At 43.6% G+C, this 22,475-nt stretch overlaps 2 protein-coding genes and 1 long non-coding RNA gene across 4 annotated transcripts in view; 2 read left to right on the forward strand and 1 right to left on the reverse strand.

Annotated features, from left to right (window-relative positions):
* Positions 1 to 766: 766 nt before the first annotated feature.
* On the reverse strand, positions 767 to 8,971 carry LOC123993685 (caltractin-like). 2 transcript variants are annotated; one of them, XM_046296086.1, is made up of 5 exons: positions 8,616 to 8,971; positions 7,740 to 7,901; positions 7,128 to 7,256; positions 2,718 to 2,955; positions 767 to 1,351 (listed from the first exon to the last, which is right to left on the reverse strand). In XM_046296086.1, exons 1-5 carry the CDS (start codon positions 8,616 to 8,618, stop codon positions 1,272 to 1,274), a joined length of 612 nt encoding a protein of 203 aa, XP_046152042.1. In that variant the 5' UTR covers positions 8,619 to 8,971; the 3' UTR covers positions 767 to 1,271. The 2 variants fall into 2 exon arrangements, with proteins under 2 accessions (XP_046152042.1, XP_046152043.1); XM_046296087.1 differs by having other exon boundaries at positions 2,818 to 2,955; positions 8,616 to 8,964.
* A 266-nt stretch (positions 8,972 to 9,237) lies between these two features.
* LOC123993682 (sterol-4-alpha-carboxylate 3-dehydrogenase, decarboxylating-like) lies at positions 9,238 to 17,559 on the forward strand. The gene is made up of 8 exons (XM_046296076.1): positions 9,238 to 9,389; positions 9,581 to 9,639; positions 9,795 to 9,956; positions 10,439 to 10,585; positions 10,785 to 10,913; positions 12,097 to 12,239; positions 12,556 to 12,658; positions 16,415 to 17,559. The coding sequence occupies exons 2-8, from the start codon at positions 9,619 to 9,621 to the stop codon at positions 16,745 to 16,747; spliced, it is 1,038 nt and encodes a 345-aa protein (XP_046152032.1). The 5' UTR covers positions 9,238 to 9,389; positions 9,581 to 9,618; the 3' UTR covers positions 16,748 to 17,559.
* A 1,571-nt stretch (positions 17,560 to 19,130) lies between these two features.
* Positions 19,131 to 22,475, forward strand: part of LOC123993688 — a 3,847-nt gene continuing 502 nt past the window's right edge. The window contains exons 1-2 of the long non-coding RNA XR_006831495.1: positions 19,131 to 19,461; positions 22,131 to 22,475. The exon at positions 22,131 to 22,475 is cut by the window's right edge and continues 74 nt beyond it. This is a non-coding gene — a long non-coding RNA (uncharacterized LOC123993688). The remainder of the gene's footprint in view (positions 19,462 to 22,130) is intronic.

Consider the following 22,475-nt stretch of genomic DNA (forward strand, 5'->3'; position numbering starts at 1 on the left):
GAGATGCTTTGTGAATACGGGCCCTGAATTAATCTTAGAATGAGTCTACTCTTAGTAATAATGTACTAACATTAGACTAGAGATTAAATATGGACATGTAACACTGGAATGGACACTGGCAACATGATTATAGGACAGCCATCTTGGTCAGGGAAATCTTTCTTTCTAGAGACTTCTCCAACATTGTGACACAGTACATGGATGCATATGGTCAGGACATGTTGTTACAGCACCATGAACTTGTTTTACGAATACACTGAAAAAAAACTGCTTAAAAAAGGTATTTCATTAATGAATATCTTAAATATCAATATATATCTGCACATGCAGTTTATACGTACAAAACATACAGGAGATCAAACTAGATAATTCAAAGAGACACAAATACAACAATACGAAGAAAAATACAGTCACAACTTTCACTTTACATTAGTTATAAGGTTGATATTGGAGGGGAGGGGGTGCCTAGGGGTAGAGGAGGGGATGTTGGAGGAGAGGGGGCCATGTTGGAGGGGAGGGGGTGCCTAGGGGTAGAGGAGGGGGTGTTGGAGGGGGTGCCAAGGGGTAGAGGTGGGGGGGTGTTGGAGGGGAGGGGGTGCCAAGGGGTGACTAGGGGTAGAGGAGGTGAGTGTTGGAGGGAATGTCTAGGGATAGAGGAGGTGAGTGTTGGAGGGAATGTCTTGGGATAGAGGAGGTGAGTGTTGGAGGGAATGTCTAGGGATAGAGGAGGTGAGAGTGTCTAGGGATGGGAGGGAATGTTGGAGGGAATGTCTAGGGATAGAGGAGGTGAGTGTTGGAGGGAATGTCTAGGGATAGAGGAGGTGAGTGTTGGAGGGAATGTCTAGGGATAGAGGAGGTGAGTGTTGGAGGGAATGTCTAGGGATAGAGGAGGTGAGTGTTGGAGGGAATGTCTAGGGATAGACCCTAGGCGTCCTAAAGAGCTTCCTTCCCTTGTCCCATTAACCTTCACAATGACACATATGAAGTGTGAAACAGGGCTTAGATAGATGAAAGCACTGTTTTGGGACTCTACCAGCATTCTAACTAAAAGAAAGAGAAGAGCTATAAAGAATATCTAACTGATGAAAGGTCGTGACAGCAAGGAGACAAGAAAAGGAAGTTGTCTAATTAAACTAGGACAGGCCTGGATAACTGAGTAATGAGTTGACTAGTACATAACATGTAAAAACCAAACCATAGTCTCCTCTGCCCCTATATGTCCCAAACATCACCCTCCACCCCACAACACCCTGGTCTAGTCTCAGTACAGGCTAGTCTTCTTCATGATGCGGAGGAACTCTCCCTGGTTCACCTCTCCGTCTCCATCCCTGTCTGCCTCCTCGATCATCTCCTGGAAGAGTGGAGGTAGGTAGGTATGGGAGGAAGCAGGGGGCGGAAAGGGAGGAGAGGAAGCAGGGGGCGGAAAGGGAGGAGAGGAAGAAGGGGGCGGAAAGGGAGGAGGGAAAACGGGACAGGGAGGAGAGGAAGCAGGGGGCGGAAAGGGAGGAGAGGAAGCAGGGGACGGAAAGGGAGGAGAGGAAGCAGGGGGCGGAAAGGGAGGAGAGGAAGCAGGGGGCGGAAAGGGAGGAGGGAAAACGGGACAGGGAGGAGAGGAAGCAGGGGGCGGAAAGGGAGGAGAGGAAGCAGGGGACGGAAAGGGAGGAGGGAAAACGGGAAAGGGAGGAGAGGAAGCAGGGGCGGAAAGGGAGGAGAGGAAGCAGGGGGCGGAAAGGGAGGAGGTAAAGGGAGGACAGGGAGGAGGGAAAACGGGACAGGGAGGAGAGGAAGCAGGGGGCAGAAAGGGAGGAGAGGAAACGGGGACGGAAAGGGAGGAGAGGAAGCGGGGACGGAAAGGTAAAGGGGGGAGGAAAGAGGAAGGAAACGGGGGACGGAAAGGTAGGAGAGGAAACAGGGGACAGAAAGGTAGGAGAGGAAAGGGGACAGAAAGGTAGGAGGAAACGGGAAACGGGGGACAGAAAGGTAGGAGAGGAAACGGGGGACAGAAAGGTAGGAGAGGAAACGGGGGACAGAAAGGTAGGAGAGGAAACGGGGGACAGAAAGGTAGGAGAGGAAACGGGGGACAGAAAGGTAGGAGAGGAAACGGGGGACAGAAAGGAGAGGAAACAGAAAGGTAGGAGAGGAAGAAAGGTAGGAGAGGAAACGGGGGACAGAAAGGTAGGAGAGGAAACGGGGGACAGAAAGGTAGGAGAGGAGACAGAAAGGTAGGAGAGGAAACGGGGGACAGAAAGGTAGGAGAAAACGGGGGACAGAAAGGTAGGAGAGGACGGGGGACAGAAAGAGGAGAGGAAACGGGGGACAGAAAGGTAGGAGAGGAAACGGGGACAGAAAGGTAGGAGAGGAAACGGGGGACAGAAAGGTAGGAGAGGAAACGGGGGACAGAAAGGTAGGAGAGGAAACGGGGGACAGAAAGGTAGGAGAGGAAACGGGGGACAGAAAGGTAGGAGAGGAAACGGGGGACAGAAAGGTAGGAGAGGAAACGGGGGACAGAAAGGTAGGAGAGGAAACGGGGGACAGAAAGGTAGGAGAGGAAACGGGGGACAGAAAGGTAGGAGAGGAAACGGGGGACAGAAAGGTAGGAGAGGAAACAGGAGACAGCAGATTCACAGTAAACAATTAAACAGAAGCCTTAGCAGTAGACCAGTATATTTCTCTTTAAATTATTATTATTATTTTTTAAAGCAATCTTGTATCCTAACCTAAATCATCCTGTATGTTCACGCTGTGTGTACAGTACTCTCCAGGTTTGGGGAAAAGGTGCTGTCCGTGTATACAGTGCTGTCCAGATGTATACCTCACCTGCAGTTCCTCATCAGTCAGGTTCTCTCCCAGTTCCTTAGCGACCCTCTTCAGGTTCCTAAAGGAGATCTTCCCCGTCTCATCATCATCAAACAGACGGAATGCTTTCAGGATCTCCTCCTTAGAATCCTTCTCAGCCTGGGTTGGTAGACAGTTACAACACAATAATGCATGGTGAGACACTATCAATAAAATACCCCGTAATACAACACTCATATATATATATATATATATATATACACACACACACACACACGGAAAGCAATCAGACCTCTTGACTTTTTCCCACATTTTGTTAAGTTATCCATTGTAGAATAAGGCTTCAATTGTTTTTTCCCCCTCTCATCAAAAACAGGTTTCTAGAAATTTTTGCAAATGTATAAAAAAATAAAAAACGGAAATATCACATTTACATAAGTATTCAGACCCTTTACCTAGTACTTTGTTGAAGCACCTTTGGCAGCAATTACAGCCTCAAACCTTCTTGGGTATGACGCTACAAGCTAGTTACATCTGTATTTGGGGAGTTTCTCCCATTCTTCTCTGCAGATCCTCTCAAGATCCTCTGTCAGGTTGGATGGGGAGTGTCGCTGCACAACTATTTTCAGGTCTCTCCAGAGATGTTCGACTGGGTTCAAGTCCAGGCTCTGACTGGGCCACTCAAGGACATTCACAGACGTATCCCGAAGCCACTCCTGCATTGTCTTGGCTGTGTGCTTAGTCATTGTTCTGTTGGAAGGTGAACCTTCAGTCCCAGTCTGAGGTCCTGAGCGCTCTGGAGCAGGTTTTCATCAAGGATCTCTCTGTACTTTGCTCTGTTCATCTTTCCCTCGAGCCTGACTAGTCTCCCAGTCCCTGCCACTGCAAAACATCTCCACAGCATGATGCTGTCACCACCATGCTTCACCGTAGGGATGGTGCCAGGTTTCTTCCAGACGAGACGCTTGGCATTCAGGCCAAAGAGTTCAATCTTGGTTTCTTCAAACCAGAGAATCTTGTTTCTCATGGTTTGAGAGTCTTTAGGTGCCTTTTGGCAAACTCCAAGTGGGCTGTCATGTGCCTCTTACTGAGGATTGACTTCTGTCTGGACACTCTACCATAAAGGCATTGTTGGAGTGCTGCAGAGATGGTTGTGCTTCTGGAAGGTTTTCCCATCTCCACATAAGAACTCTAGAGCTGTGTCGGAGTGACCATCAGGTTCTTGGTCACCTCCCTGACCAAGGCCATTCTCCCCTAATTCCTCAGTTTGGCCGGGCAGCCAGATTTAGGAAGAGTCTTGGGGGTTCCAAACATCTTCCATTTAAGAATGATGGAGGCCACTGTGTTTTTGGGACCGTCAATGCTACAGACATTGGTCCCCTTCCACAGATCTGTGCCTCGACACAATCCTGTCTCAGAGCTCTATGGACAATTCCTTCCACCTCATGTTTTTTTCTCTGACTGTCAACTGTTGGACCTGATATTGACAGGTGTGTGCCTTTCCAGATAAATGTCCAATCAATTGAATTTACCACAGGTGAACTCCAATCAAGTTGTTGAAACATCTCAAGGGTGATCAATGGAAACAGGATGCACCTGAGCTCATTTTCAAGTCTCATAGTAAAGGATCTGAATAATTATGTAAATAAGGTATTTCAGTTTATTTTATTCTAAAAACCTGTCAAGGGGTCTGAATACTTTCCAAATGCACTGTAGTTGGGAACTAAAATGTACAACTCCTGTCACATTTTTTTGTTGCTAAATTGCAATGTTACAAGCACTAATAAAAAGCATGAGCTGGCGCACACACAGAGAAAATGATTTAGTGTCGAGGTGTTGACTAACGGTGAATAAACTGTAAGCTATAAAAAGTCACACTCTATATAAACCCACAGAAATGTATTGGGTAAACCACCAACGATTTGCCATTTCTGTGCCTTCTTCAGGGTGATGTCATAAATACTTGAACCAGGTTGTAGACAAACTGTGCAATTAGTTCAACCAATGACAATAGTGAGGTGTGTGTCATAATTATTAGGTTGATTAGAATTAATTGAGTGAAACTGTTAAAAGACAATAGTTTACAGTATGTTGAATATATTAGGCTGTTATCATATGGCAACAAATATATATTGTACATAATATTAGCATCAACATACCTCATTGTTTAATTTAATTTCACATATATATTTGTTTCCAATAAATATAATTTTTGTCACATGTAACCTTTTGGTTTAACCATAATGCACAATAAGCATCATCAACAGGGGACATATTGGGTGTACGCTGATCAGCTGGGGAAATAATATATTCATTTAAGACTTTGTTCACTTGAGCACACAATTTTCATACTTGAGTAAAAGTAAAGATACCTTAAAAGAAAATGACTCAAGTAAAAGTGAAAGTCACCCAGTAAAATACTACTTGAGTAAAAGTCTAAAAGTATTTCGTTTGAAATGTACTTAAGTATCAAAAGTAAAAGTATAAATCATTATATATTTCTTATATTAAGCAAACCAGACGACAAAATGTTCTTGTTTAAAAAATTGACAGCCAGGGGCACAGTTCAACACTCAGACATAATTAACAAATGAAGCATGTGTGTTTAGGGAGTCTGCCAGATCAGAAGCAGTAGGGATGACCAGGGATGTTCTCTTGATAAGTACGTGAATTAGACAATTTTCCTGTGCTGTTAAGCATTCAAAATGTAATGAGTACTTTTGGGTGTCAGGGAAAATTAAAGGAGTAAAACGTACATTATTTTCTTTAGGAATGTAGTGGAGTAAAAGCAAAAATGGTCAAAAATGTAAATAGTAATGTACAGATTCCCCCCAAAAAACGACTTAGTACTTTAAAGTAGTACTTTAAAGTATATTTACTTAAGTACTTTATACCACTGTTCGTGAGAAGGACCTAGAGATCAAAGTCAATATTCAGACCACTAGGGGTCAATGTTTTAAGACAGTATATCCTGTAGGTCTCCGTCTGTATGAGTCTGATCTCCATGTTACCTCCTTTCCAGCACAATATCACATCCACAGTGGAAAGCTGTTTTGAATAAGGACAAATGTGAATTTCTATGTGTGAAATTTCCTAAGCTACCAACTTTATATACAGTCGCTAAATCACACAAATTAGTGTCTCCTCCCCCAGGTAGACCCATTGTAGCAGCAATCGACTCTCTGACATCTGTGGTCCTTCTGTAGCTCAGTTGGTAAAGCATGGCGCTTGTAACGCCAGGGTAGTGGGTTCGATCCCCGGGACCACCCATACGTAGAATGTATGCACACATGACTGTAAGTCGCTTTGGATAAAAGCATCTGCTAAATGGCATATATTATTATTATATTATCTACCGTTTCTAAATGGCACTACAAAAACATCCTTCTTCAGACACCCACATACAGGTCAAAAACAATCCCTGTTAGGAGTATCATCTCATGCAAGACAAAGTGAGTAATCCATCTCATCACCTGTTCATGTGGAAAAGCCAACGTAGGACAAACGAAAAGAGAATTAAAACAACGCAGAGCTGAACACCGCAGCTCAATCAGGTGTAAGAACATTGACTATCCAGTAGCAGCTCACCTTGTTGAAGCTAACCATCCCATCTCCTCCCTCAAATACACAGGCATTGAGCATGTTGCTCTACCAAGGAGAGGAGTTAACATCGAGATCATACTACTACAGAAGACCTACAGGATATCCTGTCTAAAAACATGGATCCCTAGTGGTCTAAATATTGACTTTGATCTCAGGCTCTTTTTATGAACAATTCTTTTTTTTTTTTTATTTGATGAATATATTATTTCTACAGCTGATCAGCGTACACCCAATATGTCCCCTGTTGATGATGCTTATTGTGCATTATGGTTAAACCAAAAGGTTACATGTAACAAAAATTATATTAAATTGAAGGCAAACATATATGTGTGAAATTAAATTAAACAAGATGTTGATGCTAATATTATGTACAATATCTATTTATGTTGCCATGTGATAATAGCCTAATATATTCAACATGCTGTAAACTATTGTCTTTTAAACTTTTTCACTCAATTTATTCCAATCAACCTAATAATTATGACGACACCCCTCACTATTGTCATTGGTTGAACTAATTGCACAATTTGTCTACATAACCTGGTTCAAGTATTTATGACATCACCCTGAAGAAGGCACAGTGATGCCGAAACGGTGGTTTACACAGAGTGTGCGACTCTTTATTTATTTTTATAGCTTACAATGTTACAAACACTGACAGTGTTTGTTCTTGACAGTAAATAATTTTTGACAATTATTCTGATTTTTTAAAATGTTGTTTTTCTTACCATCTTCTGAGTCATGACGGTGAGGAAATCAGAGAAGGAGATCTTTCCTGTTTCGTCCTTATCCACCTCTGTTATCATCCTCTTAATCTCCTCTTTCTTCGGCTCAAACCCCAGCGCCCTCATAGCAACCTAGAGAGAAACAGAAATAAACACCATTGTAAATACAACCCATATTTGTGTTGATTTATTTTAACTTTGGTACTTTAACCATTTGCACATCATTACAACACTGTATATATATATATATATACATAATATGGCATTTGTAATGTCTTTATTCTTTTGGAACATCTGTATGTGTAATGTTGACTGTTAATTTGTATTGTTTATTTCACTTTTGTTCATTATCTACCTCACTTGCTTTGGCAATGTTAACATATGTTTCCCATACCAATAAAGCCCTTGAATTGAATTGAGAGAGAGATAGATAGATAAAAACAGATGAGTTGGTTAAAACCAGGTGTGTTAGTGTTGAGTTGGAACAAAAACACCCTGTAGCTCCCCAGGACGATCTCTGTTGACAGACACTGTACTATGGGTACTGTAGTACATCATGTTACACAAATATTGTCCCTGTGCATAACCCCTAACCCTGAACCTCTGACCCCTGACCTTTAACTCCTTGACATCGATGTATCCGGAGGCGTCGGTGTCGAACAGTTCAAAGGCCTCTCTGATCTCCTGTTTCAGCTCCTCAGTGAGCTCTGACTTGGGGTTGGACTTCTTCCTGGGGGGAGGGACCGGACCCAGGGACGGCCTCTTTACACTGGTTGCCTAGCGATGGCAACAAGGAAACACATTAAGGCTTGATGGGCGTATCTCAATGGTCTTAAGTAGATTCCTTGTCTAATCTCCTTCAGTCCAGCTAGGTTCAGTTATTGAGATGTAGCCAGGAGATAAAGAGAAATGGAAAGCCTTAGAAGGGTGTGATTTTAATTTATATGTATAGGCAAGTCAGTTAAAGAACAAATTCTTATTTTCAATGATGGCCTAGGACAATTGGTTAACTGCCTGTTCAGGGGAAGAACGACAGATTTGTACCTTGTCAGCTCAGGGATTTGAACTTGCAACCTTTCTTTGTTCTTACCACTAGGCTACCCTGCCGCCCCAATGTAAAGTCAGATAGCCTACCATAAATAGGGCGATGATTTAAGTAATAATCAATAAAACATGACTGTCACTACAGCTGATTATTTACAGATAGCTGGCAACAGAAGGCTAGCGTAGACATGGGAAAATATGCACCAATACTTTGTTCTTTCAATTTATTCACACCCCATTATTAACCCTTTCAGATAATATGCACGTGCTTCCATTGATTGAGTAATAAGCAAGCCTGGTATTTCTATCGCACAGCCAGTTAGGGTTAATATAGGTTGTGGGAGCCTCAGCGTAGTGAGGCCTCTTGTCATTTTGTAGCAGAAGCACAAGGAGCGTCAAAACAGAACTGCAAAACCGTTAATTGCGCTCCAGCATTAGCCTACTCACCATTTCAGATGATCACTCGCGAAGACAGACACAAGAGAACCGTAGATTTACTGAAGAGTGCTCTGTGTAATATGTTTACGTCCCTCCTCTCTCTCCTCCTATCATCTAGGCGGGGATGAGATCATAGACAGAAGACCGGACCGTTTATTACTGGGGCTGCAATAACAGATATGCAGTTATTATATCTCAATGTTACAATAGGCTTAATATAATTTTGGGCTAATAAATTAAGTTAATAAAATGAAGATTTCCAGTCAATGAGCGCAGTATTCTGTCTGTGCTATGATAATCCTTCTGCACGCCGGGTATACAAAATGCCACATTCAGAATGGAAACAATTCGTATGAACGTGCCGAGCAAGCTAAATCGAGTGCATCGAGTCGGGCGAGAAGATTATTGGTTGTTGATGACATGTGGTATAAAACGTTATATGACAATTGGCTGGATTAATGGTTGGAGCTCTGATCCAGAATCTGTTCTCCGTGCGCCAATTTATCTGTGGGAAATATAACAACGGATACAGGATCAGGTTTAGGGGCGTTTACACTTCTATAGCTACCCACTGTGGGTGTGGTCTCACTGTGGATATGTCCCGGTTGGTCAGAGCAGTGGCGTTCTTTGACGTAGGCTCCACTGCATTGGCTGTTCGAGCCTGTCACCTTTTTACACCCAAACTCCCGTCTACCCAACGAGAGCGCCTCTCGGGCTCAGTTGATACAGGGTTTATTAATTGTGCGCGGGTCGATTTACATTGTTGTAAAACAGATTGAACAGGTGAATGGTTAAACATTTTCATTTATTTGATAGCATATTAAAGTGTCTTTATATTATAAACTTGTCTTGAAATAAGCCTACAGGTGTTTGCTTTTAGTCTTCATCATGATTCAATTGTCCGTGTGACATGATCTTGTCAAACTGTTTTCGAACGAGGGAACTTTAAACAAATACTCACATTTCTCTGTCAGTTTGTTTCCCAACACCGACGACGCTCCTGCAGTTTGTCATGGCCACACGCATACGACCGGTGAGTGCGCGGTAGTTTGAAGAACATATCAACTTCTGAGCTATATGCTACATGTTCAGGCTATTTTTTTTGGTTCATCTCCTATGTCTCATGCGTGTCCGTTTCATTGTATCATAGTCTGTCTTTAATGAATGTTGTCGCTCTATCCGCTACAGAGCAGTAAGAGGTGTGCAGTGATCGGAGGCTCAGGATTCCTGGGTAGACACCTGGTAGAGAAGCTGTTGGGTAAAGGCTACACTGTGTCGGTGTTTGACATCAGACAGAGCTACGAACTACCAGGTGTCACCTTCCACCAGGGAGACCTCTGTGACAAACAGGTGAGTGTCTCTGTCTCTGTCTGTCTGTCTGTCTGTGAAGGGTCTGTGCACTGAGCTGGTTGGGGCCAGCTATATGACCTTGTTATGGTCTATGGCCTTTGTGCCTCATGTGTGCATGTTAGGCCTGTGTTTGTCTGTGTGCGTCCTATGTTCTATTCCATTGCAAAACTACCATTCCAGTGTTTTACTTGCTATATTGTATTTACTTTGCCACCATGGCATTTTTTGCCTTTACCTCCCTTCTCACCTCATTTGCTCACATTGTATATAGACTTGTTTATACTGTATTATTGACTGTATGTTTGTTTTACTCCATGTGTAACTCTGTGTCATTGTATCTGTCGAACTGCTTTGCTTTATCTTGGCCAGGTCGCAATTGTAAATGAGAACTTGTTCTCAACTTGCCTACCTGGTTAAATAAAGGTGAAATAAAAAAAGTGTGTCTGCATCTGGGCATCACTGTGTATGTGGCCCTATCCCAGGCTCTCCTAACAGCCCTCCAAGGTGTCTCCCTGGTGTTCCACTGTGCCTCTCCAGCCCCAGCCAGTGATGACAAGGCTCTGTTCCAGAGAGTCAACATCCAGGGGACACAGACTGTCCTACAGGCCTGCACTGAGGCTGGAGTACAGGTAGGGGGCAGTATAGGGTTACTATGAAACACATAGGCCTGTCATACAATGTTACAAAGACAAACTAAATTTAATGAAAGAAATGCTCTGTTAAAATACTTGTACATTCTCCATAATTTAATGTAATTACTGATCAAGTGGATAGATAGGCCCCTATACTGACTAAAAGTTTAGGTGTGTTTCTGCCTGTCTGCCATAGAAAGTGGTACTGACCAGCAGTGCCAGTGTGGTGTTTGAAGGAACAGACATTAAGGATGGGAGAGAAGACCTTCCCTACGCCAAGAAGCCCATCGACTACTACACAGAGACCAAGATAGAACAGGAGAAGGTGAGGACACTACTACTACACAGAGACCAAGATAGAACAGGAGAAGGTGAGGACACTACTACTACACAGAGACCAAGATAGAACAGGAGAAGGTGAGGACACTACTACACACAGAGACCAAGATGGAACAGGAGAAGGTGAGGACACTACTACACACAGAGACCAAGATAGAACAGGAGAAGGTGAGGACACTACTACACACAGAACAGGAGAAGGTGAGGACACTACTACTACACAGAGACCAAGATAGAACAGGAGAAGAAGGTGGAACAGGAGGACACTACTACACACAGAGACAGAGACAGGAGAAGGTGAGGACAAGATAGAACAGGAGAAGGTGAGGACACTACTACTACACAGAGACCAAGATAGAACAGAGACCAAGAGAAGGTGAGGACACTACTACACACAGAGACCAAGATGGAACAGGAGAAGGTGAGGACACTACTACACACAGAGACAGATAGAACAGAAGGTGAGACACTACTACACAGAACAGATAGAGGAAGGTGAGGACACTACTACACACAGAAACCAAGATAGAACAGGAGAAGGTGAGGACACTACTACACACAGAACAGGAGAAGGTGAGGACACTACTACACACAGAACAGGAGAAGGTGAGGACACTACTACACACAGAACAGGAGAAGGTGAGGACACTACTACACACAGAACAGGAGAAGGTGAGGACACTACTACACACAGAACAGGAGAAGGTGAGGACACTACTACACACAGAACAGATAGAGAAGGTGAGGACACTACTACACACAGAACAGGAGAAGGTGAGGACACTACTACACACACACACAGAACAGGAGAAGGTGAGGACACTACTACACACAGAACAGGAGAAGGTGAGGACACTACTACACACAGAACAGGAGAAGGTGAGGACACTACTACACACAGAACAGGAGAAGGTGAGGACACTACTACACACAGAACAGGAGAAGGTGAGGACACTACTACACACAGAGACTAAGATGGAACAGGAGAAGGGAGCTTGTTTATTTTGTAGAATAGGCGTAACATAGTTATGTTAATGGTACCAGAGCATTGCTAGGGGGTGAGAACTTGTAGAACATTTAGACATTGATGCTGTCCAGACATGTAACAGGCTCCACATTAAAACAATAATGTTCTCTTCTATCTCCATCTTGTCTGCCTGGTGTCTCAGCTGGTTCTGAAGGCATGTGACAAGGAGAAGGGCCTCCTGACAGTGGCCATCCGACCTCACGGTATCTTCGGCCCCCGGGACCCCCAGCTGGTGCCCATCCTGGTTGACACGGCACGCAGGGGCAATATGAAGTTCATTATCGGGTCAGTCTTGAATGTAACATGGACTCTTAACTAGACCTAGTGGGATTGACCAAAGTTAATGTTTTATGGATTTTTAAAATTTAACTAGGCAAGTCGGTTAAGAACAAATTGTTATTTACAATGACGGCCTAGGAACAACAACTGCCTTGTTCAGGAGAAGAACGACAGATTTTTACCTTGTCAGCTCGGGGATTCGATCTAGAAACCTTTGGGTTACTGTCCCAACGCTCTAACCACTAGGCTACCTGCAGCCCCATATGGCGCTGCCCTTGTTGATGTTGTCTCTCTCTGCCAACTATGTCTTCTGTCTCTGTAGTGATGGTTCTAACCTGGTGGATTTCACCTTCGTGGACAATGTGGTTCATGGACTCATCCTGTCTGCTGAGAGTCTGAGGCCAGAGTCTCCTATCTGTGGCAAGGTAGGAACCATCTCATACAGTAGACCTGCCTGCACTGTACAACTGTGATGATGACCAATGGGGTCAACTGTAGTGTGTTTGAAGAAAGATGCCTTTCTCACTCGCAAAATATTTGTTGGGTTCCAACCAATGTTCTCTATAAACTGGGCGCGCAGCTCTCAGCTGCCAATCGGACTGCTGCACAGAAGAAACAGCCGTCCTTGCAGGGAAGCACGAGATTGTACTTCACCCACCTTTCTTGCTTTTTCCCCTTTAGATTAAACTGTCAATGTTTCTCTTTACTGTGGGAATTGTTATCAAATCAACACAATATTAGCCGCTTTCAATGCAACATACTATGCAAGACTTTAGTATGCAAGACTAACTGTGCAATAGATTTTTTTGTAGGCAGAGTGCATTGGAGTAGGGTTCTATTGCATTGACAGGCACGCGTCAGGGCCGTACTCGACACAGAACGGCGCGCCATAACCAATCAGCACTGCAGTAGGCCTATATGCAAATAGCCTTTGCAATATGGATCTGTGCTCTTCACTTTTAACTGGACTGTGTTTACAGGATGAGCGCTCATGAGTAGATGTGCTTGTTTTTGAGATCAAAGCGAGAGTTGCGTGTAGCCACGTGTGCTATTTGTTAATATCCTTTGCTAGTAAGTTCACACCCTGTTCTCAACGGGGTCTGACTAGTTAATTTCTAGTCAGCCATGGGGCAGTGGTTGCGTCCTACAAGAGCACAAATGTGCATTTCTAGACATCTTTGAAAAGCGAGTCGGGTAAAGAGCTGTTCTATGTCTTAAAGGGGCAGTGTTGTATTTTGAGACGGTCTTGAATAATTTAAGTAGCCAATAGGCAGAGGGTAGCATAATTTGTCTGATTCTCTGTAGTAATGCAATGGGATTTATGTTTTTTTTTATTTTGAAGTGGTTTCTTGCATCAAGCAACACATTTTCCGTCACCTCAATGTCTGAAGGACAAGTGGATAAACAGGTTCATGTCAAGCCCTGCATGATTTTTTTTCAAAGTACTCATGGAATGTAGGCCTACATTGAACACCACACATTGGCTGCTATTGTAGGCTGAATGATAGAACAGTTATTTCCATGTTAAAATGTTACGGGATGCATTTTCTCCATTGTTTGTGATGGTAGTCCACTCTGGTAGGTCTACATTATGATCAAATAGCCACAGTAGCCTACACGGCCACTGTTAACTGTAATTTAAAACAAGTACAGCCTCTGTGTTCACAGTAAACGTGTGTCGGAAGTTGCACAGAATTTCACAACCTTCAGGTTTGCACTCAGCAGACCTTAAATTTGCTCGGTGGTGACATTTTGTTTTTGAGGGAACATTGGTTGTAACAAACGTTGTTCAGAGGTCGGGGACTATTTAATGTTCTATTTGCTAAAAGATGCTTCTGAGATAATTGGCTTTAAAGTTCCAACCCTCATTGGAAATTTGATCTTCTATTCTTTTGAACTTAGCACAAATTGGGGTATTTAGAGTAATATGTATTTAGAGTAATATGTATTTAGAGTAATATGTATTTAGATTAATGTGTATTTAGAGTAATGTGTATTTAGAGTAATGTGTATTTAGAGTACATTTACATTTAAGTCATTTTGTGTATTTCCAGAGTAATTTTGTGTATTTAGAGTAATGTGTATTTAGAGTAATGTGTATTTAGAGTAATGTGTATGTGTGTAGAGAACATTAACCAGAACAAGGCCATGTCAATTACTCAATTTCACCAAAAATGCAGATTGAGACTTTTTATAGTCCCAAATACTGTGCAACAAAGCGGTACTTGAAAGGGGCGTGGGTTAAAATGGAGGCGGGAGAGAGCCTGCTACAGCTGACTTAAATGGGACTTAAAAAAGACAAATCGTCAGTTCAAATGAATGTTCCATCTCAGCGGCCATCTTGTTTTGGGGTCAGTGTTATTTTTGGGAAGCACAATTGATCCTAAGTTTGGGCATATAAAGTTTATATGTGAAAACTCATTTTTTTATTTAGCTAGGCAAGTCATTTAAGAAGTTCTTATTTACAATGACGGCCTACACCGGCCAAACCAGGACGACACTGGGCCAGTTGTGTGCCGCCCTATGGGACTCCAGATCACGGCCGGTTGTGTCTGGATTCGAACCAGGGTGTCTGTAGTGCCGCCTCTAGCACTGAGATGTAGAGCATTAGACCGCTGAACCAGGGTCTGTAGTGACGCCTCTAGCACTGAGATGTAGAGCATTAAACCGCTGATCCAGGGTCAGTAGTGACGCCTCTAGCACTGAGATGTAGAGCATTAGACCGCTGAACCAGGGTCTGTAGTGACTCCTCTAGCACTGAGATGTAGAGCATTAGACCGCTGAACCAGGGTCTGTAGTGACTCCTCTAGCACTGAGATGCAGAGGATTAGACCGCTGATCCAGGGTCAGTAGTGACGCCTCTAGCACTGAGATGCAGAGCATTAGACCGCTGATCCAGGGTCAGTAGTGACGCCTCTAGCACTGAGATGTAGAGCATTAGACCGCTGAACCAGGGTCTGTAGTGACTCCTCTAGCACTGAGATGTAGAGCATTAGACCGCTGAACCAGGGTCTGTAGTGACTCCTCTAGCACTGAGATGCAGAGCATTAGACCGCTGATCCAGGGTCAGTAGTGACGCCTCTAGCACTGAGATGCAGAGCATTAGACTGCTGTGCCACTCAGGAGATGCATACTTTCCAATTTCCCCAACTCAATTCCTTGTTTAGCCTACATTAAATCACTTGCGCTGCTTAGACTCTGATATTCACAAATGTGGAGGATCTTAAGGGTTATGCTATATCAGGGATGGGCAAGTTTTTGGGTGAACTCAGTCGGGGTCTCAACTTACTGTTGAGAGTTAGAATTTGGAAATTTGGTTCTACTGCTGTTATGTCAGCTAATATATATATATATATATATATATTTTACTTTGCTAATTTAGTTTAGCGACTAGCTATCTAAACTTTTCATCGTGTTTGAATTACCGACTGGGTTAGTCCCCCATTTGATTAGTCAGTCTGACTCCAATATCATAATACGCAGGCCCACGAGCAACGGCAGGCCCCTCATGAGTTCTGATTTGTCATGGCCCTACACCTATCAAAGTTGCCCATTCCTGTGCTAATGTTGATGGACAGAGAGATCAGCCAATAAACTCCCGCTGGATTTTCTTCCCTCTCCATTCAAGTCCCTTTCTGAGGCGCTGTGATACCAGACGGTTCCAAAAGTGAAAAGAGCCAACTGGTGGACACTATTGGGTTCTAACCAGTGAAATGTCTTTCTCTAACTCTGTCAACATTTTTATTTTTTAAACATTTTTTTTACCCCTTTTTCTCCCCAATTTCGTGGTATCCAATTGTTTTAGTAGTACTATCTTGTCTCATCGCTACAACTCCCGTACGGCTTCGCGCATCCAACCGGGAAGCCAGCCGCACCAATGTGTCAGAGGAAACAGCGTGCACCTGGCAACCTTGGTTAGCGTGCACTGCGCCCGGCCCGCCACAGGAGTCGCTGGTGTGCGATGAGACAAGGATATCCCTATCGGCCAAACCCTCCCTAACCCGGCCGGCGCTAGGACAATTGTGCGTCGCCCCACAGACCTCCCGGTTGCGGCCGGTTACGACAGAGCCTGGGCGCGAACCTAGAGTCTCTGGTGCCACCCGGGAGAACTCTGTCAACATTTAACATTTTTCTCAATCTTTATTGACTGCTCTTTCTCATCTCCCCCTTCCTCCCTCCAGGCGTACCACATCACTAATGACGAGCCTGTCCGGTTCTGGGACTTCATGTCAGATATTCTAGTAGGTCTGGGCTACGCTGCTCCGCGCTACAACCTACCCTACACACTAGTCTACGGGCTGGCTCTGCTGCTGTGGCTGCTGTCTCTGTTACTACGCCCCCTAGTGGCCTTCAAGCCCACTTTCACCCCCATGAGGGTGGCCCTGGCAGGTAAACACCACTTCTACAGCTGCTCCAGAGCCAAGCAGGACATGGGGTACAAGCCTGTGGTCGGTCTAAAGGATGGAATCAGACGCACGGTGGAGAGCTATCCTCATCTACGACATGGAGCCTGATGACTACCTGCAATATGGTAGTCTGGAAACCAAACTGATATGCTCTGTGTAACAATGGTGAAATGGATCGTATCAGTTTTGATTTCAGGCTAGTGGTACAGAACCTCACTTGAGTCCTAACTTGACGTCTATGCACATGAATCACTGCTGTCAATGAGAGAAAAACATTTGAAGCTGTGAGTTGTGTACAGTTATCAAGTTAAGATTCAACCCGAAGGGTCCGGACTGTTTCATACTCTCACCAGTGTCTTGAGTCTTGTTCTTTAGGTAACAAATGTTTTATTTTCAAACAATATATTTGTGGGCCCATAATACTAACTGGGGGTATAAGCCTGTGAAATGAGTGCTCTCTCTCTCTCATGTCTATGGACCTATGAGGATCTGTGAACTCTCACCTTTCCTAGGACAGTCAGTAACACATTTTTGCCTGGCTTCAGTACCTCTCCACCAATAGACCAGCACACATTTCTTCTCAATGTGGATACACAATCTAACATTGTTTCCAGCACTTCCTCTTGCCATTATTCATGAGCACTCATTTTGATGTACTGTGACTGTTTTCCCTCTACAGCCACCTTGTTTCTAGTCTCTTATACAAATCACAAGCCATCATGCAGTTTGTTCATTTAAATCACAAGCCATCATGCAGTTTGTTCATTTAAATCACAAGCATCATGCAGTTTTTGTTCATTTCAAATAAAATATCTTATGTCTTACATTCCCTTAATCTAAACATTGTACAGTTTATTAAAACAAGAACATAGAATGTGTTTGTATAGGAATTAACATATAATAAAGTTTGTTCACCCTCATTAGAATAGAGTTGGCTGTCTGTTTGCATCTATCCACCAAAACTCGGGCACCCACCACCCTTTGTTTGTCCAAAGCCGATGTCAAAGGATTAATGTCACTACGGCGTATTTTAAGACCAAGACAAACTCTATTGCAATTCATGTCACAGTACAATAGTTGACACAACAGAGTGTTGGGCCACTTCTCTCTGTCATCCTCCCGTTTTCTACATTCCAGCTGTCTTACCGTCTCAGTGATGTGACTTCCTCTCATTAACACATCTTCACATGTGTCACTTATTAAAGCTGATCAGTGTGGTTTAGGTGTGGGGGAGAGGGAGGGTGGGGTTCAGGTTGAAATGCCTGACATTCCTTCTAGTATAATGAGCCATGGTGAGACTCACTGCTGCTAGGCTGAGCTGTTTAACTGGTTAGCCCTCAGAGTGTAGGGGAGAGAGAGAGGGGGATGAGAGGGGGATGAGAGAGGGGGTTGAGGAAAGAGCAAGCAGGTACAATAGACTTCAGTTTACACTGACTATGAGCTGAAGTGAACCATTGGCACTAAAACCAAGCAGTTTCCTCATCCTTACACTCTCTACTACAGTGACCCTGTATGACTGAGTAAATAGACGATGTGTAAATGAACATCCCTCCCATGTCTCCACCCTAATCTATTTGAATAAGACTAAATAAGGGCAGGGCTGTGTACTGTAAACACCATGTGGTGTGGATGTTCATTTTGAGAGTTAATCTATTATGTTGCTATTGACAACTGTGCTTTGGGCAGATGGTAGATGTTGGGATGTTGGAGGACGCAGGTGTTCTGAGAAAGTGTGACACACACACACACACACACACACACACACACACACACACACACACACACACACACACACACACACACACACACACACACACACACACACACACACACACACACACACACACACATCTGTGACCTAACACCCTGTTCTGCCTACATCTACACCTCATGGTCCCATGGTTTAACTATTCATAGGTCAGCCGACTGACAGTGTTACCCAGGTCTGTCTTACAAGAGACTGCTATTAACTTAATCACACCTTATCAAGATGAGGCATGTTTTAATGGGGCTACATCATAATTGCCTCTAGTTTGGAAGAGAAATAGAGAGGCTTATTGAACTCGTAACATTACAGAGCAAATAGCAGTCCTGGTGTTTATTTAACACGTAGGCTTTGAAGTGTGACCCAATTGTTAGAGAATATCTACAGTCACTGTTCTCAGATGTGTTGATGTCTCGTGTCTCTTTCTGATGTCTCCCTGTCCAGTAAGCATGAGAGAAACAGTTTTATAGGAGCCTGTGTGTGTGTCGTCTGTGTGTGTGTGTGTGTTTGGGTCATGCTCTACACTCTTACTGGCTATGCCAAGTATGTTCCTGCTCACCTGGCTCTCAGGTATGTGTTAAAAGAGAGGGGAATAAGCAGTAAACAATGCTCACTTCTTACCAATCTCACCCCTACACAAACACACACACCCCCTGGGTGGTGGCGTAGCCTCTAGGACTGTCTGAGCTAGTCTGTGTCCACACCCGGATCTGCTCAAACACCTGTCAGCTTGTCACACAGCTAGTCACACTCCCTCTCTCTCCGTTCACACACAGACCTAGCAATCTTTTACCTATACTTTTGTCCCTCACCTGCTCTCACTCTACCTGTGTGGGATTCTCTACAGTTTGGGAGACCGTCTGTCCCTCACCTGCTCTCACTCTACCTGTGTGGGATTCTCTACAGTTTGGAAGACCGTCTGTCCCTCACCTGCTCTCACTCTACCTGTGTGGGATTCTCTACAGTTTGGGAGACCGTCTGTCCCTCACCTGCTCTCACTCTACCTGTGTGGGATTCTCTACAGTTTGGGAGACTGTGGATACAGTATCCAGTGAAAGTAGGTACTTATTACTCCTGTTGCTTATTAGGTTATTTTGTGCCATGTTTGTCAGGGCTTAGAATGTGGATTCTCTCTTTGTTGACCCTCTCTTTTTCAATCAGTATAGATCAGGAATATAATCAATCATATCCTTTGCTAATGGTTTAATGTTATGCTAAATCCTCAGACCCTGACAGACACCTACGATGGTTGTCAGGCAGTCTGTTTGTCCCCCCAGAACCATTATTCTCTGTGACTTGTTTGCCATAATTGCCTGTCATATGAGCCTTTCCATCCTTTTGCTCCCTTACCGTACCTTATCATTTAACGTGTGTGTATGTGTGTGTGTGTGTGTGTGCTGGTGGTGTGTATCTTGTAAAATGTATCATGTGTGTAGACTGGTGTGTATCATGTATGATCAATACAGTATCTAAGCCTTCAGTCTATTTGATCTGTCCTCACTGGCAGAAGACATTCAGAAAGAGACATTCCACTGCCTCAGGATGTGAATTTACCACTGGGACGTCATTTACATAGTGAAATTGACAGCACTCCATTGTATTTGGCAAAGAGGTCAACTTTGCCTGTCGTTTGATTAGGAAAAATCATAACAGTGTTTTATTACAATTTCCTCTTGCTTTCAGTTTCCTGAGGAGAAATGTGAGTGAGACGTTTGTGTTTGATTAGGGATAAGAGAAAGACACCTGTGAATTGTGTAATATATTTGTAGTTCATTTACATTTACATTTACATTTAAGCTCTTATCCAGAGCGACTTACAAATTGGATTTCTATCAAACCAATCTATCAAGCCACTTCATTGAATATTTAAACATAATATTTGTGAGAAAAAGCAAGCAGACCAGGTTTTAATTAACATATCAGACCCTACTTCTAAAACCATACGTTGAGGAATTATGTTTGCTCCAGTTTGTGTGTGCATGCATGTGTAAGTGTGTGTGTCCATCTATCTTTGGCTGACAGAGGGTATGTTTGCTACAGTTTGTGTGTGCAATGCGTGTGTAAGTGTGTGTGTCCATCTATCTTTGGCTGACAGAGGGTATGTTTGCTACAGTTTGTGTGTGCAATGCGTGTGTAAGTGTGTGTGTGTCCATCTATCTTTGGCTGACAGAGGGTATGTTTGCTACAGTTTGTGTGTGCAATGCGTGTGTAAGTGTGTGTGTGTCCATCTATCTTTGGCTGACAGAGGGTATGTTTGCTACAGTTTGTGTGTGCAATGCGTGTGTAAGTGTGTGTGTGTCCATCTATCTTTGGCTGACAGAGGGTATGTTTGCTACAGTTTGTGTGTGCAATGCGTGTGTAAGTGTGTGTGTGTCCATCTATCTTTGGCTGACAGAGGGTATGTTTGCTACAGTTTGTGTGTGCAATGCGTGTGTAAGTGTGTGTGTCCATCTATCTTTGGCTGACAGAGGGTATGTTTGCTACAGTTTGTGTGTGCAATGCGTGTGTAAGTGTGTGTGTCCATCTATCTTTGGCTGAAAGAGGGTATGTTTGGTCGTTTGGCAGAAAGTGGTAGGACAGGCTCACCTGCATAATTAAAGGATGACTGTGGAATGTCTATCACATGTTCCTGTTCCTTACAGGAGGACAGAGACTAGGGCTTGTTTCTGGACCCAACCTCTCTTAATCAAATCCAATTTATTTATATAGCCCTTCGTACATCAGCTGATATCTCAAAGTGCTGTACAGAAACCCAGCCTAAAACCCCAAACAGCAAGCAATGCAGGTGTAGAAGCACGGTGGCTAGGAAAAAATTCCTAGAAAGGCCAAAACCTAGGAAGAAACCTAGAGAGGAACCACGCTATGATGGGTGGCCAGTCCTCTTCTGGCTGTGCCGGGTGGAGATTATAACAGAACATGGTCAAGATGTTCAGCATGGTCATTTATAATAATAATAATCACAGTGGTTGTTGAGGGTGCAACAGGTCAGCACCTCAGGAGTAAATGTCAGTTGGCTGATCCTATGGCTCAGGTCCTCCGAGAGAGAGAAAGACAGGCTATGTGCTCACTGCCCACAAAATGAGGTGGAAACTGAGCTGCACTTCCTAACCTCCTGCCCAATGTATGACCATATTAGAGAGACATATTTCCCCCAGATCACACAGATCCACAAAGAATTCGAAAACATATCCAATTTTGAAAAACTCCCATATCTACTGGGTGAAATTCCACAGCGTGCCATCACATCAGCAAGATTTGTGACCTGTTGCCATGAGAAAAGGGCAACCAGTGAAGAACAAACACCATTGTAAATACAACCCATATTTATGCTTATTTATTTGATCTTGTGTCCTTTAACTATTTGTACATTGTATATATATATATGTATGTATATATATATATATATGACATTTGTAATGTCTTTACTGTTTTGATACTGTTGTATGTGTAATGTTTACTGTTAATTTTTGTTGTTTTTCACTTTATATATTCACTTTGTATATTGTCTACCTCACTTGCTTTGGCAATGTTAACACATGTTTCCCATGCCAATAAAGCCCTTGAATTGAAATTGAATTGAATTGAAAGAGAGAATTAGAGAGAGCATACTTAAATTCACACAGGACACCGGATAAGACAGGAGAAATACTCCAGATATAACAGACTGACCCTAGCCCCCCGACACATAAACTAACCTATGTCTGTACTGCTGTCTGTGGTACTCAGGGAGCCAGCAGAGGAATCACAGGAACCAGATTTGGAGCCAGTGGAGGAATCACAGGAACCAGATTGGGAGCCAGCAGAGGAATCATAGGAACCAGATTGGAGCCAGTGGAGGAATCATAGGAACCAGATTTGGAGCCAGTGGAGGAATCATAGGAACCAGATTTGGAGCCAGTGGAGGAATCACAGGAACCAGATTGGGAGCCAGCAGAGGAATCATAGGAACCAGATTGGGAGCCAGTGGAGGAATCATAGGAACCAGATTGGGAGCCAGCAGAGGAATCATAGGAACCAGATTGGGAGCCAGCAGAGGAATCACAGGAACCAGATTGGGAGCCAGCAGAGGAA

This window comes from Oncorhynchus gorbuscha, linkage group LG13 (assembly GCF_021184085.1).
Source record: "Oncorhynchus gorbuscha isolate QuinsamMale2020 ecotype Even-year linkage group LG13, OgorEven_v1.0, whole genome shotgun sequence".
NCBI lineage: Eukaryota > Metazoa > Chordata > Actinopteri > Salmoniformes > Salmonidae > Oncorhynchus > Oncorhynchus gorbuscha.

What these genes read in the sequence shown, in the direction of transcription:
- LOC123993685 (XM_046296086.1), bottom strand. An exon ending in CCGTCATGACTCAGAAGATG is followed by an intron (nt 2,956 to 7,127) that starts GTAAGAAAAACA and finishes CTACCAACCCAG; the next exon opens with GCTGAGAAGGATTCTAAGGA. An exon ending in GAACATACAGGATGATTTAG is followed by an intron (nt 1,352 to 2,717) that starts GTTAGGATACAA and finishes CCACTCTTCCAG; the next exon opens with GAGATGATCGAGGAGGCAGA.
- LOC123993682 (XM_046296076.1), top strand. Translation starts at nt 9,619, where the DNA reads ATGGCCACACGCATACGACCG. An exon ending in GCACTGAGGCTGGAGTACAG is followed by an intron (nt 10,586 to 10,784) that starts GTAGGGGGCAGT and finishes TGTCTGCCATAG; the next exon opens with AAAGTGGTACTGACCAGCAG. An exon ending in AGTCTCCTATCTGTGGCAAG is followed by an intron (nt 12,659 to 16,414) that starts GTAGGAACCATC and finishes TCCTCCCTCCAG; the next exon opens with GCGTACCACATCACTAATGA.